Source organism: Camelina sativa, chromosome 9 (assembly GCF_000633955.1).
Source record: "Camelina sativa cultivar DH55 chromosome 9, Cs, whole genome shotgun sequence".
Taxonomy (NCBI): Eukaryota; Viridiplantae; Streptophyta; class Magnoliopsida; order Brassicales; family Brassicaceae; genus Camelina; species Camelina sativa.
The window spans coordinates 7,278,808-7,292,681 of record NC_025693.1 but is presented as its reverse complement, the minus strand read 5'-3'; the positions used below and the strand labels follow the sequence as shown (position 1 = coordinate 7,292,681).

Below are 13,874 nucleotides of genomic sequence, written 5' to 3'. Positions count from 1 at the left end.
ATAATATTACTGCACGAAAAGAGAACCTCTCCAAGAAGCAGAGAGAGAGAAACAAACTCCTGTCGTTTCGTTAAGGTCAGGTTGTCGTTTAGTTTTCTCTTTCTCTCTTTTTGGGTACTATAGAAATATGGGTAAAGAAGAAGAGAAAGAGAGTGGGAAGAAGAAGATGAAGGGTTTGGGAAGCGTTAGATCGATATTCATGCACGCTGACCGCGTAGATTGGGTGCTAATGGGATTAGGGTTCATCGGAGCCGTCGGTGATGGTTTTACAACCCCACTTGTTCTTCTCATCACAAGCAAGCTCATGAACAACCTTGGTGGTTCATCTTTTAACACTGAAACCTTCATGCAAAGCATCTCCAAGGTACTTCTTATATTTTACTTTTTTTTTTTTATCTTAATTGTGATCACAATCTGTTTTTACTTGGATGCTTTATTTTTCAGAATCCGTTGACATATTGTCAGAAAATCAACAAGATTACAAACATTTAATAATAAGCTGATTGACTCATCATCATAGTCATTTCTTTTAATAGACTTTAATCTATATATGACACATGCACTTCACTTTTATATATTCATGAGGATGAGGCAAGTGGAAAGAGAACTGATGATGTGTTTATTGTTTTGTGTAATCAACAGAACGCTGTAGCTTTGCTTTATGTGGCTTGTGGATCTTGGGTTGTGTGTTTCCTTGGTAAGCCTTTCTAATAATGTTAACCTTTCCTTTTCTAATTAGTTGACTACACCAATTTAAAATTAACGAATTTTTAATTAAACTTGTGGATGGGATTAAATTTTTTTTTTTAATATTTCAAAAAAAACAGAAGGATATTGTTGGACAAGAACAGGGGAGCGACAAACAGCAAGAATGAGAGAAAAGTACTTAAGAGCGGTGTTAAGACAAGATGTTGGTTACTTTGATCTTCATGTCACAAGCACTTCTGATGTTATCACTAGTGTCTCTAGTGACAGCTTCCTCATCCAAGACGTCCTTAGTGAAAAGGTCGCTTCTCACTTTTTTTTTTTTTTAATTATCTTTCATAATCCTTATCATGATTTTATTGTGTTTCTAAACCGGGTTTTCGATTTGGTGTAGTTACCGAACTTTTTGATGAGCGCATCAATGTTCGTTGGAAGCTACATAGTCGGCTTTGTCTTGCTATAGAAACTCGCCATAGTTGGCTTACCATTCATTGTCCTCTTAGTGATTCCCGGCCTTATGTACGGACGAGCCTTAATAAGCATTTCGACGAAGATACGCGAAGAGTACAATGAGGCTGGTTTTGTAGCTGAGCAGGCTATCTCTTCGGTGCGAACCGTCTATGCGTTTTCAGGAGAGAGGAAGACCATATCCAAGTTCTCAACTGCGCTTCAAGGGTCGGTGAAGCTAGGGATTAGACAAGGACTTGCTAAGGGGATCACCATAGGAAGCAATGGAATCACATTCGCCATGTGGGGGTTCATGTCTTGGTATGGAAGCCGGATGGTCATGTACCATGGTGCTGAGGGTGGTACCGTCTTTGCAGTTGCTGCTGCTATTGCTATCGGTGGCGTGTAAGTATCTCTATCTAAAAGATGACCCGTGAGAAAACAATTAAATACTTATCTTATTTTACAGTGAGATATGCAAAAACGGTTTCAACAATTAAAATATTAAAATTGTGATATTAGTATCATATACAAAATATTATAGAAATACTTTTTCAAAAAATTAATATATAAATATTACTATCATATAAAAAATATTAGGGCGCCAATTAATATAAATGTATTTATGGTAGTAGGAAAAAAAAACAAATACCGGACAATGAAAAAAATGGATATTTTTTTGTGAAACCTATTGAATATTTTTAATTTATTTTCGAACATATTTAGATTTTTAATTTATAATTTTTTTTCCATGTTTGGATGTTATGGTAATTTATTTTAACTTAACACTAGGATATATCCCGTGCTTAAAGCACGGGTTAACATCTAAAAAAAATTATAATATAATAATAAAATTATTATTATTTTTTTTTTAATATTTTGTTTGAGGTAATATTTACTTTTAATTGTTATGTAAATCTATTAGTCTATTTGAATACTAATTATTTTAGAATATTATAGTATTTTATTTTTGACGTATTATTGCAGTTTTATATTGTTTATATGTTATATTTGCATCATTATTTTGTGAAATATAAAATAGTAATTTTAATATTATAATTGTGAGCAAATAAAAATTATTAATTTATCATCTATATAAATTTAGTTTTACCAACCCGCCAATGTGGAAATTAAAACACACATTTTTATACATTTAGTAATATATCTTCGTTTTAGAAAATTCAAATCACAACATATACAAAAAAATATGTAATTTATTTATTATAAATATTATATGAAAATTCTAAACAATTTGTAAATAAAATAAAATAAAGATGATAGGAGAATCATAATTTGAAGTCTTAACAAAATCTTCGAATTTAGTTATTAAAAATAATTGTATTGTATACTTGGATATAAAGTATTAGTTTTTAAAATTCTGATTGGTTTATATATTTTTAAAAAAATTAATTAGTAATTTCGTCCATAATTTATTAGAGAGAGAAAATATTTTTTAAGATTTTTTTAAATTTTTTAATATTTGATCTGTGAGTGTTTTTTTATTTTTGATTAATTATATATATTTAAATTAGTTAATTAAACTTAATAGATTTTTTCTAATGGCAATTTAGTGTAATTTTTAACACATTTTAAGGTTAGTTTCATATTTGTACTTCTCAATTAATATAGTAGGATGTCTATATGACTAGAGTGACTATTTGGTAGGGGTTTTTTTTTGTAGAGTAGTAGTAAAGTAAAAAGAAAATACATTAGTTGTTTCTTGTAACAAAAGAAAGATAATAATCTTTAGTACCCGTATCAAGATCTTGATCTTTGGTATATTTGTTGTTACTTCAGATCACTCGGCGGTGGTTTGTCTAATCTCAAGTACTTCTTTGAGGCGTCTTCAGCTGGGGAGCGAATCATGCAAGTGATAAACAGAGTTCCTAAGATTGATTCAGACAATCCTGATGGCCACAAGTTGGAGAACATTAGAGGAGAAGTCGAGTTCAAGAACGTAAAATTTGTGTATCCATCGAGACTTGAAACATCCATATTTGACGATTTTTGTCTGAGAGTTCCTTCTGGCAAAACCGTGGCTTTGGTTGGAGGAAGCGGTTCGGGAAAATCAACCGTGATTTCGCTTTTGCAAAGGTTTTATGACCCGCTTGCTGGAGAGATTTTAATAGATGGTGTATCCATTGATAAGCTACAGGTGAAGTGGTTGAGGTCACAAATGGGTTTAGTTAGCCAAGAGCCAGCACTTTTTGCCACAACGATAAAGGAGAATATATTGTTTGGTAAAGAAGATGCATCTATGGAAGATGTTGTGGAAGCTGCCAAAGCCTCTAATGCTCATAATTTCATTTCTCAGCTACCCCATGGCTACGACACTCAGGTTAGATCCCACGTTTGAACGCTTATCGATTACATAATTTTTTTATCGGAGGTTTGAGTTAGTTTTTTTGTGTAAACAAATAGGTTGGGGAAAGAGGAGTGCAAATGTCAGGAGGACAAAAGCAAAGGATTGCAATCGCCCGCGCAATAATCAAATCGCCGATAATACTTCTTCTTGACGAGGCAACAAGCGCATTGGACTCTGAATCCGAAAGAGTAGTTCAAGAAGCCTTAGAAAACGCCTCGATTGGTCGTACAACTATTCTTATCGCTCACCGTCTCTCTACAATCCGTAATGCTGATGTTATCTCGGTGGTTCAGAACGGTCAAGTAGTGGAGACTGGATCACATGATGAGCTAATGGAAAACGTAGATGGTCAATACGCTTCATTAGTCCGCTTACAACAGATCGAAAAGCAAGACTCAGATATGAACATTAACGTCAATGTACAGATGGGTCCAGTCCCGGATCCTAACAAAGATTTGAGAAGTAGTTCTAGAGTCTCCACTCTTAGCCGTTCAAGCTCTGCTAACTCATTTACAGGTCCAAGCATTGTGAAGAATCTATCCGAAGATAACAAGCCGAAATTACCATCGTTTAAGCGACTATTGGCAATGAATTTACCGGAATGGAAACAAGCGTTGTATGGTTGCATAAGTGCAACCTTGTTCGGAGCCATACAGCCAGCGTACGCATATTCTTTGGGGTCCATGGTGTCTGTTTATTTTCTTACCAGCCACGACGAGATCAAGGAGAAAACAAGGATATATGCATTATCTTTCGTCGGCCTAGCCATTCTTTCATTCTTGATCAATGTCAGCCAACACTACAACTTCGCATACATGGGTGAATATTTAACCAAACGTATCCGAGAACGGATGCTCTCTAAGGTGTTAACATTTGAGGTCGGGTGGTTCGATAAAGATGAGAACTCAAGCGGCGCTATTTGCTCTAGACTCGCAAAAGATGCTAATGTGGTAAGTAGATAAAATTTCTTAACGAACAATGTTATAGCGTTTCTTGATATTTCTTATGTTTTTTTTTTTTTTAAATATAGGTGAGATCGTTGGTAGGTGACCGGATGGCATTAGTGGTACAAACAGTATCGGCTGTAACCATAGCTTTCACAATGGGATTGGTCATAGCTTGGAGGTTAGCACTAGTGATGATCGCGGTGCAACCAGTGATTATTGTTTGCTTTTACACTCGCCGTGTTCTACTCAAAAGCATGTCGAAAAAAGCAATCAAGGCTCAAGACGAAAGTAGCAAACTAGCCGCAGAAGCTGTTTCCAACGTCCGAACCATCACAGCGTTTTCGTCACAAGAACGTATCATGAAAATGCTCGAAAAGGCCCAAGAAAGTCCACGGAGAGAAAGCATACGTCAATCTTGGTTCGCAGGGTTTGGGCTTGCCATGTCTCAAAGCCTCACGTCGTGCACTTGGGCTTTGGATTTCTGGTACGGTGGTAGATTGATACAAGATGGGTACATCACGGCTAAAGCTTTGTTCGAAACGTTTATGATCTTGGTCAGTACTGGTCGTGTCATTGCTGATGCTGGAAGTATGACCACAGATCTAGCCAAAGGTTCAGATGCGGTCGGGTCTGTATTCGCTGTGTTGGATCGTTACACATCTATTGATCCAGAGGATCAAGATGGATATGAGCCAGAAAGACTAACAGGTCGAGTTGAATTCCTCAACGTGGACTTCTCATACCCGACAAGACCAGATGTGACTATATTCAAGAACTTTTCCATTGAGATAGACGAGGGGAAGTCCACTGCGATCGTTGGTCCAAGCGGGTCAGGTAAATCAACAATTATTGGTTTGATCGAACGGTTCTATGACCCGTTAAAGGGTATTGTGAAAATCGATGGTCGTGATATAAGGTCGTATCATCTAAGATCACTTCGTCAACACATAGCTTTGGTTAGCCAAGAACCGACTTTGTTCGCTGGGACTATCCGAGAGAACATCATATACGGAAGAGCATCTGACAAGATCGACGAGTCCGAGGTTATCGAGGCAGCGAAAGCAGCGAACGCTCACGACTTCATCACATCGTTAACAGATGGATACGACACTTACTGTGGAGACAGAGGAGTACAATTATCCGGTGGTCAAAAACAGAGGATTGCAATAGCTAGAGCGGTTCTAAAGAACCCATCAGTGTTGCTCCTAGACGAAGCAACAAGCGCTTTAGACAGCCAGTCAGAGCGGGTGGTACAAGATGCGCTCGAGCGTGTGATGGTTGGGAGGACGAGCGTAGTGATCGCACATAGGCTGAGCACAATTCAGAACTGTGATGCAATCGCAGTTTTGGACAAAGGGAAACTTGTGGAACGTGGGACTCACTCATCCTTGTTGTCGAAAGGTCCTACAGGTGTTTACTTCTCATTGGTCAGTCTTCAGACAACTTCTTGTTAACTTAAACAATGTTGTTTCATTTCTAATGAAATTGACCACAACATTATATTATTTGTAAGCAAATAAATTGTCCAAAAAGTCTTGTGTTCGAAGCAGGATACAATTTCAACACTAGAGCAAAGAAATGTTAAAAACAAAGCTTGTTAATTAAACTGAAATAAAGTAAACGTTTACACAATTTAGTCTCAAAGTTTTAAGATAAAGCTCTTCTTATCTTGCCAACAAAATAAAAAGCTCTTCTTATCTACAAGTATTAATATATGAGATTTACACATCTTCAACAATTCGAATCATGATATGAAATCATTGGAACATGGCATAAACCCAATTTAATTTTACTCCCAAGTTTTACTTTTATTCAAGTGATGGGCTGCTCTAAGATATGGGTAACTCTCATGAGTAATATGAAGTTTGCTAGCTACGCCAAGTATTGGCCAACACATAGCCACACATACAAACAATATAAATGTTTTGTTAGCTACATGAACTATTGTCATTACATAAGGACATGCATAAACAAACATGAGTTATGTGTACAACACCATAACCATCTAATTCCGATGATTTGTTTGCCGGAATCCGGTGTTGACCGGTATTGACCGGCGTTGACCAATGTTGACCAAAAAATTAAAAATTTTATTTATTTTTACAAAAAACAAAAGTTTAAAAAAATTACATAACTTTACAAAAAAATTATATAATAAATTTTTACTACAAAATAATACAACAAATATACATTTTCCTTTTATAAATTCAAAATTTGGTTTTTAATTTTATACCATATCATTTGTATACCCTATTATATTTTATTATGTAGCATGCTATTAAATATTTTTATATAACAAGTATATAAAAATAATGGTAAATCAAAGGTTAAATAGCAAGGTACAATATACTTTAACAAAAAAAAACAAATTAGACTCAATTATAAAAAGTCTATGAACATTTTTAAGCCAAAAGATTTTAAGAAAAAATTATATGTCTCATCATTTGTTATATATCATATTATATTTGTTATATAAAAGGAAATTTTTGTATATAACAAAATTTTACTACAAAGTATTATAACAAATATACATTTTCCTTTTGTATATAACAAATATAATATGGTACATAACAAATATACATTTCCCTTTTGTATATAATAAATATAATATGGTATAAAATTTAAAACTAACTTTTGAATTTACAAAAGGAAAATGTATATATGTTATACTATTTTGTAGTAAAATTTTATTATATAATTTTTTAGTAAAGTTATGTAATTATTTTGTTGATTTTTGTTGTTTATGAAAAAAAAATAATTGGTCAACGCCGGTCAATATCGGTCAACGTCGGTTAATACCGGTCAACACCGGATTCCGGCAAAGAAAATATCAGAATTAGATGGTTATGGTGTTGTACACATAACTCATATTTGTTTATGCATGTCTGTATGTAATGACAATAGTTCGTGTAGTTAATAAAACATTTATATTGTTTGTATGTGTGGCGATGTGTTGGCATATACTTAACGTAGCTGGCAATCATTTTTCCTTATTAAAAGGAAAAGGTAATGAGCCGGTTTTGGGCCGAATTGGTAAAATTTATAATATTGATAACATTTCTTAAAAGGCCACGACTTGAGAACTATTAAGGCTAGACACTACTGGTTGTTAAACATTTTTTTTTTTTGAGAATTATTTATATTTCTAATAAAAAATACATAACAAAGAGATATGAGACGATGAAAAGACCAAATCTTCCTACTAGAAAATATTCATAATATTTCTTGTGATGAAAATAGGCAACTTTGCAAAACATAAATTAACATTGTTATGATTAATAGATCTTATTATATAAAGTTTGATGATAAAATTACTAATTAACAAGATTGTGACATATGTCAATTGTATCATTTATATGTAGGTTGATGACAAAATTACTAATTAACAAGATCGTGACACATGTCAATTGTATCATTCAGATGTTGACACATGTCAATTATAAATTTATTAATATTTTAAAAAATAAAAATGTAAAAACTCAAAACCTACCATAAAAAGGTTTTTTTATAAAAGTAAAAAAGAAAGAAAACCTAATTTTATTCAAAATCTTTTAAAGAAAAAAAAAACATTTCTAAACTTCCAAAAGTAAAACAAAAATTTTGTTTTGAATAGTTTAAAAAAAAAGGCAATTATAAGAAAATTATAAAATTTAAACAGCTTTAAAAATTAGAAAAGATCATTATAAAGAAATTATATATATATATATAATAAAATTCAAAATTATAATATTGTTTACTTATTTTAATTTTAAGGTTCTAATTTTACAAGAAAAAGGATTACTTTTATATAAGATAAAAAAAAATGATTGTGAAAATTATACAATTAATTACTGTTTCTAAAAAATATAAATATTCACCTTTACATAAAGAAAGAGATTGTTGAAGTAAAATAAAATAAAATAAAAGTAGATCGTTTCATATTTTTTTCACCAATCAAATAATTTATTCAAAAAATTGCTATTGTAATATATAAAATTAACGTATGCATTTTTATAACTATAAAAATTTTAAAATGCAGAGACATAATAGGTTATTTAATGCGTTCATAAAGACAATTTGTTGGTAGTAGTAAATACTAAAGAGTATATTTTAACAGTAAAATATATTTGTGTATACAAATACATTTTTAGTGGTAATGTAGATAGTAGATTTGTAAATAGATATACATTAGTGTATTATAGCAAGCAAAAAAAAAAAACTATTTTCTATAACTAAAAGTTTATCACTTTACTTATATATATTGTTTTTACTTACGAAAAGAATTAAATATATATTCTTTGTTAATTAAATTTTATCTTAATAACTTTAAACTCATTTTCTTTAACTAAAAGTGTATCTATTTCCTTTTTTTTTTCAACCAAACAATAAATTAAAAGAAAATTCTTAGGTAAGTTGCCCAAAAGCCTGAGGGAAGGGGTTTACAAAAGAAACTTCAGAGATAAGAGAACGCGAAACACGGCCAAGACAATCCGCCTTCGTATTTGACGCACGCGGGATCCAAGAGATGGAGAATAGTGGGAAAGACTCCAGCAAGTTAAACTCATCGAGCATGTTGGAGAAGGACGACCAATATTCAGGGGACTACACCATAGTGAGTAACTCAGCACAATTAGTCTCGAAATGTTGACAAGCGATCCCTGCAGCACGTATCCGCTTCATGGCCCACAACAACGCTTCTAACTCCGAATGCAGGGGGAGGGGCTCCGTCTTAGACACTTGGCACCCTACAACAAGGTTCGCTCCTCACCAACGCAACACCACCAGCCCAATCCTGAATGCACATTGGTTGTTTTTTAAGAACATCAATCTGACAACGCAGTAAAGAAACCTGGACATCCAAAGACGGAGATGGAGCTGACATGACCGCCGTAAAAGAGAGCGCCTCTTCCCAGACTAACTTATCACCCAAAGCCTGACTAATTATATCATTCGCTTCAATCTCTAAACCTTGGAAATTTTTTTATTTATGGTATTCCAGATTGCCCATAAAATCTATGGTAATTGAAGAAGTTGATCAGGATCACCCTGTTGAGAGGCATCCCTCCAGAAAACAAACTTCAAATTCGAGTACACCGACTTATAAGGAAAACCCTATGACGAGACCAGAGTTGTAGATAAATCTCAAACTTCATACAAGCGAAGACATTCAAAGAAAACATGATTAATAGTCTCAACCACAGAGTCACACATTTTATACCAAATATCATATTAGACACCTCGGTGTATCTATCTACTTTTATAGATAGTTTTTACTTACTAAAACTATTTACTTTATATTCTTTGTTAATTTTAATTTTATTTTAAAAACTCTAAACCCGCACATTGGACGGGTCCTAATCTAGTAATATATAAACTAAATAACAAATAAAAGTTATTATACAGAGATAATTTATAATCAAAAGTTTCACCAGCTTTGACATTATTGAAAGCAACTCGTACCAAAACGATTCTTTTTTGTTAAGTTGCTTCTAAAATGAGAAGTCGCTAGAACTGGTAATGTTAGGAACTTTTGTAATCAGGTAGACATAATTCCAAAGTGAGATATACACTCATTAGTCATTACAAAGAATAATGATACTGCCAGCCCACAGCCGCACATACAGCTGTATTCAAACATTACACTGTATTTTTGTTTCTTGTTTTCGAATGTAACTTTATTGAACAATTGGTAGAAAATGTGAACTTTTTTGAAAGAAAAATAAAATCAATTTCCTAAGAAAGCAGTTTTGCATGATTAAACATAAAACCGATAACGACTCTTCTGAAATATCTTCTATTTTCTGTTCGAAATATTAGTTTTCATAACTTTTCAATATGGGTTATTTCTTTCGTTCATATATATTCAGATCAAAATATATCTACAAAAATTGGTGATGTCTACCATTTAGACTTTTAATAGCCTCGAGCATTTGTTGTGTGGAACTTATCAATACTATAAATAGTAGTTAAGAAAATTTGCTTATCCAGAGAGATTAATATGTTACCTTTTAAAAAGTGAATACTAAAACATAAAATATTGGATACGTCTTGTGAAAAATTGCAACGGTTAGATTTGTTTGACATGATACTACAACTAGTATATCACTGTTAGTACAAAAGAACTTAATAAACTCTACTTAGGGAAACAACAAATTCTAGTCATAGAAATCAGTGAAACCTGCAAATAAAATCCATCTAAACGAGGAATACTCACATGCTTTGTAGTAGAACACAAACACTTTTTTAATAATTTTTAACATAAAAAGAGCATTGCATCCAATGAATGTGAGCTGACCATTTAAATATAATTATTATCTTTTGGGCGTTAGTCAATAGTTACATATTATTAAAAAGGTTATATATAGTTTTTGTATATCGAAATAAGTAGAAAAGCACATGGAGCCATGTGTTCATTGGACCATTATCAACCCATATTCTAAAATTGCTGGATTCCTACAGCCTTAACATGCTTTTCTTTGTATTTGTAACATTTATGTCGATGCGTGTAATGTATACGTTTCCATGCGTATTCATTTGATTAATTTATTATAAAAAAATTAGTTAACCTTTCATATTTAATAAAAACTTTATGTCAATGTTGACTATGATGAGTTCGTTAAACCTAACATTTATTTCTGTAAACAAATATAGGTTAAACTTATATATCGTTTATTTAGTATCTTTGTCTCGGCTTAGCATGTAGTAATTGTCTTCAAGTTGAATATGAACAACAACTCAAAATTCACAAAAACTTTTGAATAAATTTAGAAGAGATATGTATGCGAAATATTGAACTAGATAATATGTATCCTTTTAGTCTTTCCTACCATATACAATGAACAATAGTAATTACCAATACATTTTTTATTGCCGCGTTTCAAATTAAATGTTCTAAATAAATACTATATAAATTGTTTTGAATTGATTGTGATAGAATATAAATAGTAAATTTTTAGGGGTTTCTAGAAATAAATAAAAAATATCTAAGGAAAAAAAAAACAATGATAGTGACATAAAAGAAAACGAGTTTTAAAAGAGCGTATTTTGACCATCTTCTTTACAAAACCGCGTTTTCAGTTCTTGTCTTCGTCTTCTTCCTCGACCTTTCTCTCTTTCTTCAAATATTCCAGAAACTTTTTTCTAGACTAAACCTTTAAAAAGAGCTTTGCTTTTGAGAGATCTTAGGCATACTTCTCTCTGATGATGTCTAGTTCAAGATTAGTCTCTAGACTAATAATCTTCATTATAATCTCCACAGCTTTCTTCACCATCGAATCGATTCGATTACTTCCAGATTCGTTCGACGATGCATCTTCAGATTTCATGGAAGCTCCAGCATATCAAAACGGTCTCGAATGCTCTGTTTTAGCCAAAAACAGACTATTGTTAGCTTGTGATCCATCAGCTGTTCATATAGCTATGACACTAGATCCAGCTTACTTGCGTGGAACGGTATCAGCAGTCCATTCCATTCTCAAACACACTTCTTGCCCTGAAAATATCTTTTTCCACTTCATTGCTTCGGGTTCAAGTCAGGGTTCGCTCGATAAGACTCTCTCCTCTGTTTTCCCTTCTTTGAGTTTCAAAGTCTACACTTTTGATGAAACCATGGTCAAGAATCTGATCTCTTCGTCTATAAGACAAGCTCTTGAGAGTCCATTGAATTACGCAAGAAGCTACTTATCCGAGATCCTTTCGTCGTGTGTTAGCCGAGTGATCTATCTCGATTCAGATGTGATTGTAGTCGACGATATTCAGAAACTATGGAAGATTTCGTTATCGGGGTCAAGAACAATAGGTGCACCAGAGTATTGCCACGCAAATTTCACAAAGTACTTCACAGATCAGTTTTGGTCCGACCGGAAACTCTCGAGCGTCTTCGATTCGAAAATGCCTTGTTATTTCAACACGGGAGTGATGGTTATCGATTTAGATAGATGGAGAGAAGGAGATTACACGAGAAAGATCGAAAACTGGATGAAGATTCAGAAAGAAGATAAGAGAATCTACGAATTGGGTTCGTTACCACCTTTTTTACTTGTGTTTGGTGGTGAGATTGAAGCTATTGATCATCAGTGGAACCAGCATGGTCTAGGTGGAGACAACGTTGTGAGTAGTTGTAGATCGTTGCATCCTGGTCCGGTTAGTTTGATACATTGGAGTGGGAAAGGCAAGCCATGGGTTAGGCTTGATGATGGTAAGCCTTGTCCGATTGATTATCTTTGGGCTCCTTATGATCTTCATAAGTCACAGAGACAGTATCTTCAGTACAATCAAGAGTTAGAGATTCTTTGATTTATTTCTTTTTTTTTGGTATGGTAAATTTTGTCTACTCATTACATGGATTCTATTTTTTCTTTTTTTCTTTTTTTTTGATGTACATAAAACTGAAATACTTCGAAGATATTGATCTATATCGAAATACCAAATAATTATGATTTATGACCAAGGTCTGCTTTTGTTCGGCTTGTATATCATCCTTTGTCTTATGGGTTGCGAATAAATATTAGCTTATTTGCGTTCTATCATAGAACTTTTATGTCAGATAACGGAAAGACGTCCTATTTCCCCCTCAGAACTATCACATCATATTAGATCCATCCCGAACTTTGACCTTGTTTTACATCTCTCTCAAACTTAAGTTCTCCACCCATAGGTAAGGAATTAGCAAAAAGATTTTGTGTCCATTGAATAAATAAGGTTTAGCAAATGCTACATACAGTTTTATTTATGTACAATGTAACGGTTGAAAACACACATTTTGAAAAATTGTTTTTTTAAACATCTTCATTCTTTATTAATATGAAATCGATAATACAACGAGCATACAAATTGAAGCTCTGCATACCATACAACTAATACTGAAGTAGAACAAAATAAACGAGAACCAAACATTAATTAAATTAAAAGATAACTCCGAGATTGGTTGCCCAAACCGGAGGAAAAGAGTTTACAAAAGAAGTTTTAGTAAATAAAGATCTTGAAGAACGAGGTAGACAATCTGCCCTTATGTTGAGCTCTCGAGTGATCCTGGTCAGGGAGAAGGAAGGAAAGCGTGATCTGAGCAAAAATAACTCCTCCAACAGATTCGAAAAAATTGTTTATGATTCATAAATATGAATTTTAATAAATGGAGGCTTTAAACGGGGGTTCCTCTTATTTTCAACGAGATTATTACAGAAAATGCTATTCTCAAAGGCAAATTTTACGAACATGACATTTTTACTTAAATTTGATGGATTTTTAATTTTTGAATATTAAAAATTGTCAATATTTATAATTTTTTGTTTTTTTGCAAAAAATACATACCTTATGACAGATACTAAACTCTAAGAACAAATCAAACCGACTAAACCCAAATATAACAGGTTAAACCCATGTTTTAATCATATTTTTGTAACCTAAAAATTTGTAAATCCATTATATTTTAC

The 13,874-nt window shown here is 32.9% G+C and overlaps 2 protein-coding genes across 2 annotated transcripts; both read left to right on the top strand.

Annotated features, from left to right (window-relative positions):
• On the top strand, positions 12–6,096 carry LOC104710674 (ABC transporter B family member 15). Its single transcript, XM_010427310.2, has 7 exons — positions 12–364; positions 643–697; positions 828–1,006; positions 1,100–1,557; positions 2,950–3,490; positions 3,574–4,467; positions 4,548–6,096. Exons 4-7 carry the CDS (start codon positions 1,223–1,225, stop codon positions 5,916–5,918), a joined length of 3,141 nt encoding a protein of 1,046 aa, XP_010425612.2. The 5' UTR covers positions 12–364; positions 643–697; positions 828–1,006; positions 1,100–1,222; the 3' UTR covers positions 5,919–6,096.
• LOC104710673 (probable galacturonosyltransferase-like 10) lies at positions 11,533–12,915 on the top strand. The gene has a single exon (XM_010427309.2). It carries the CDS (start codon positions 11,644–11,646, stop codon positions 12,736–12,738), a length of 1,095 nt encoding a protein of 364 aa, XP_010425611.1. The 5' UTR covers positions 11,533–11,643; the 3' UTR covers positions 12,739–12,915.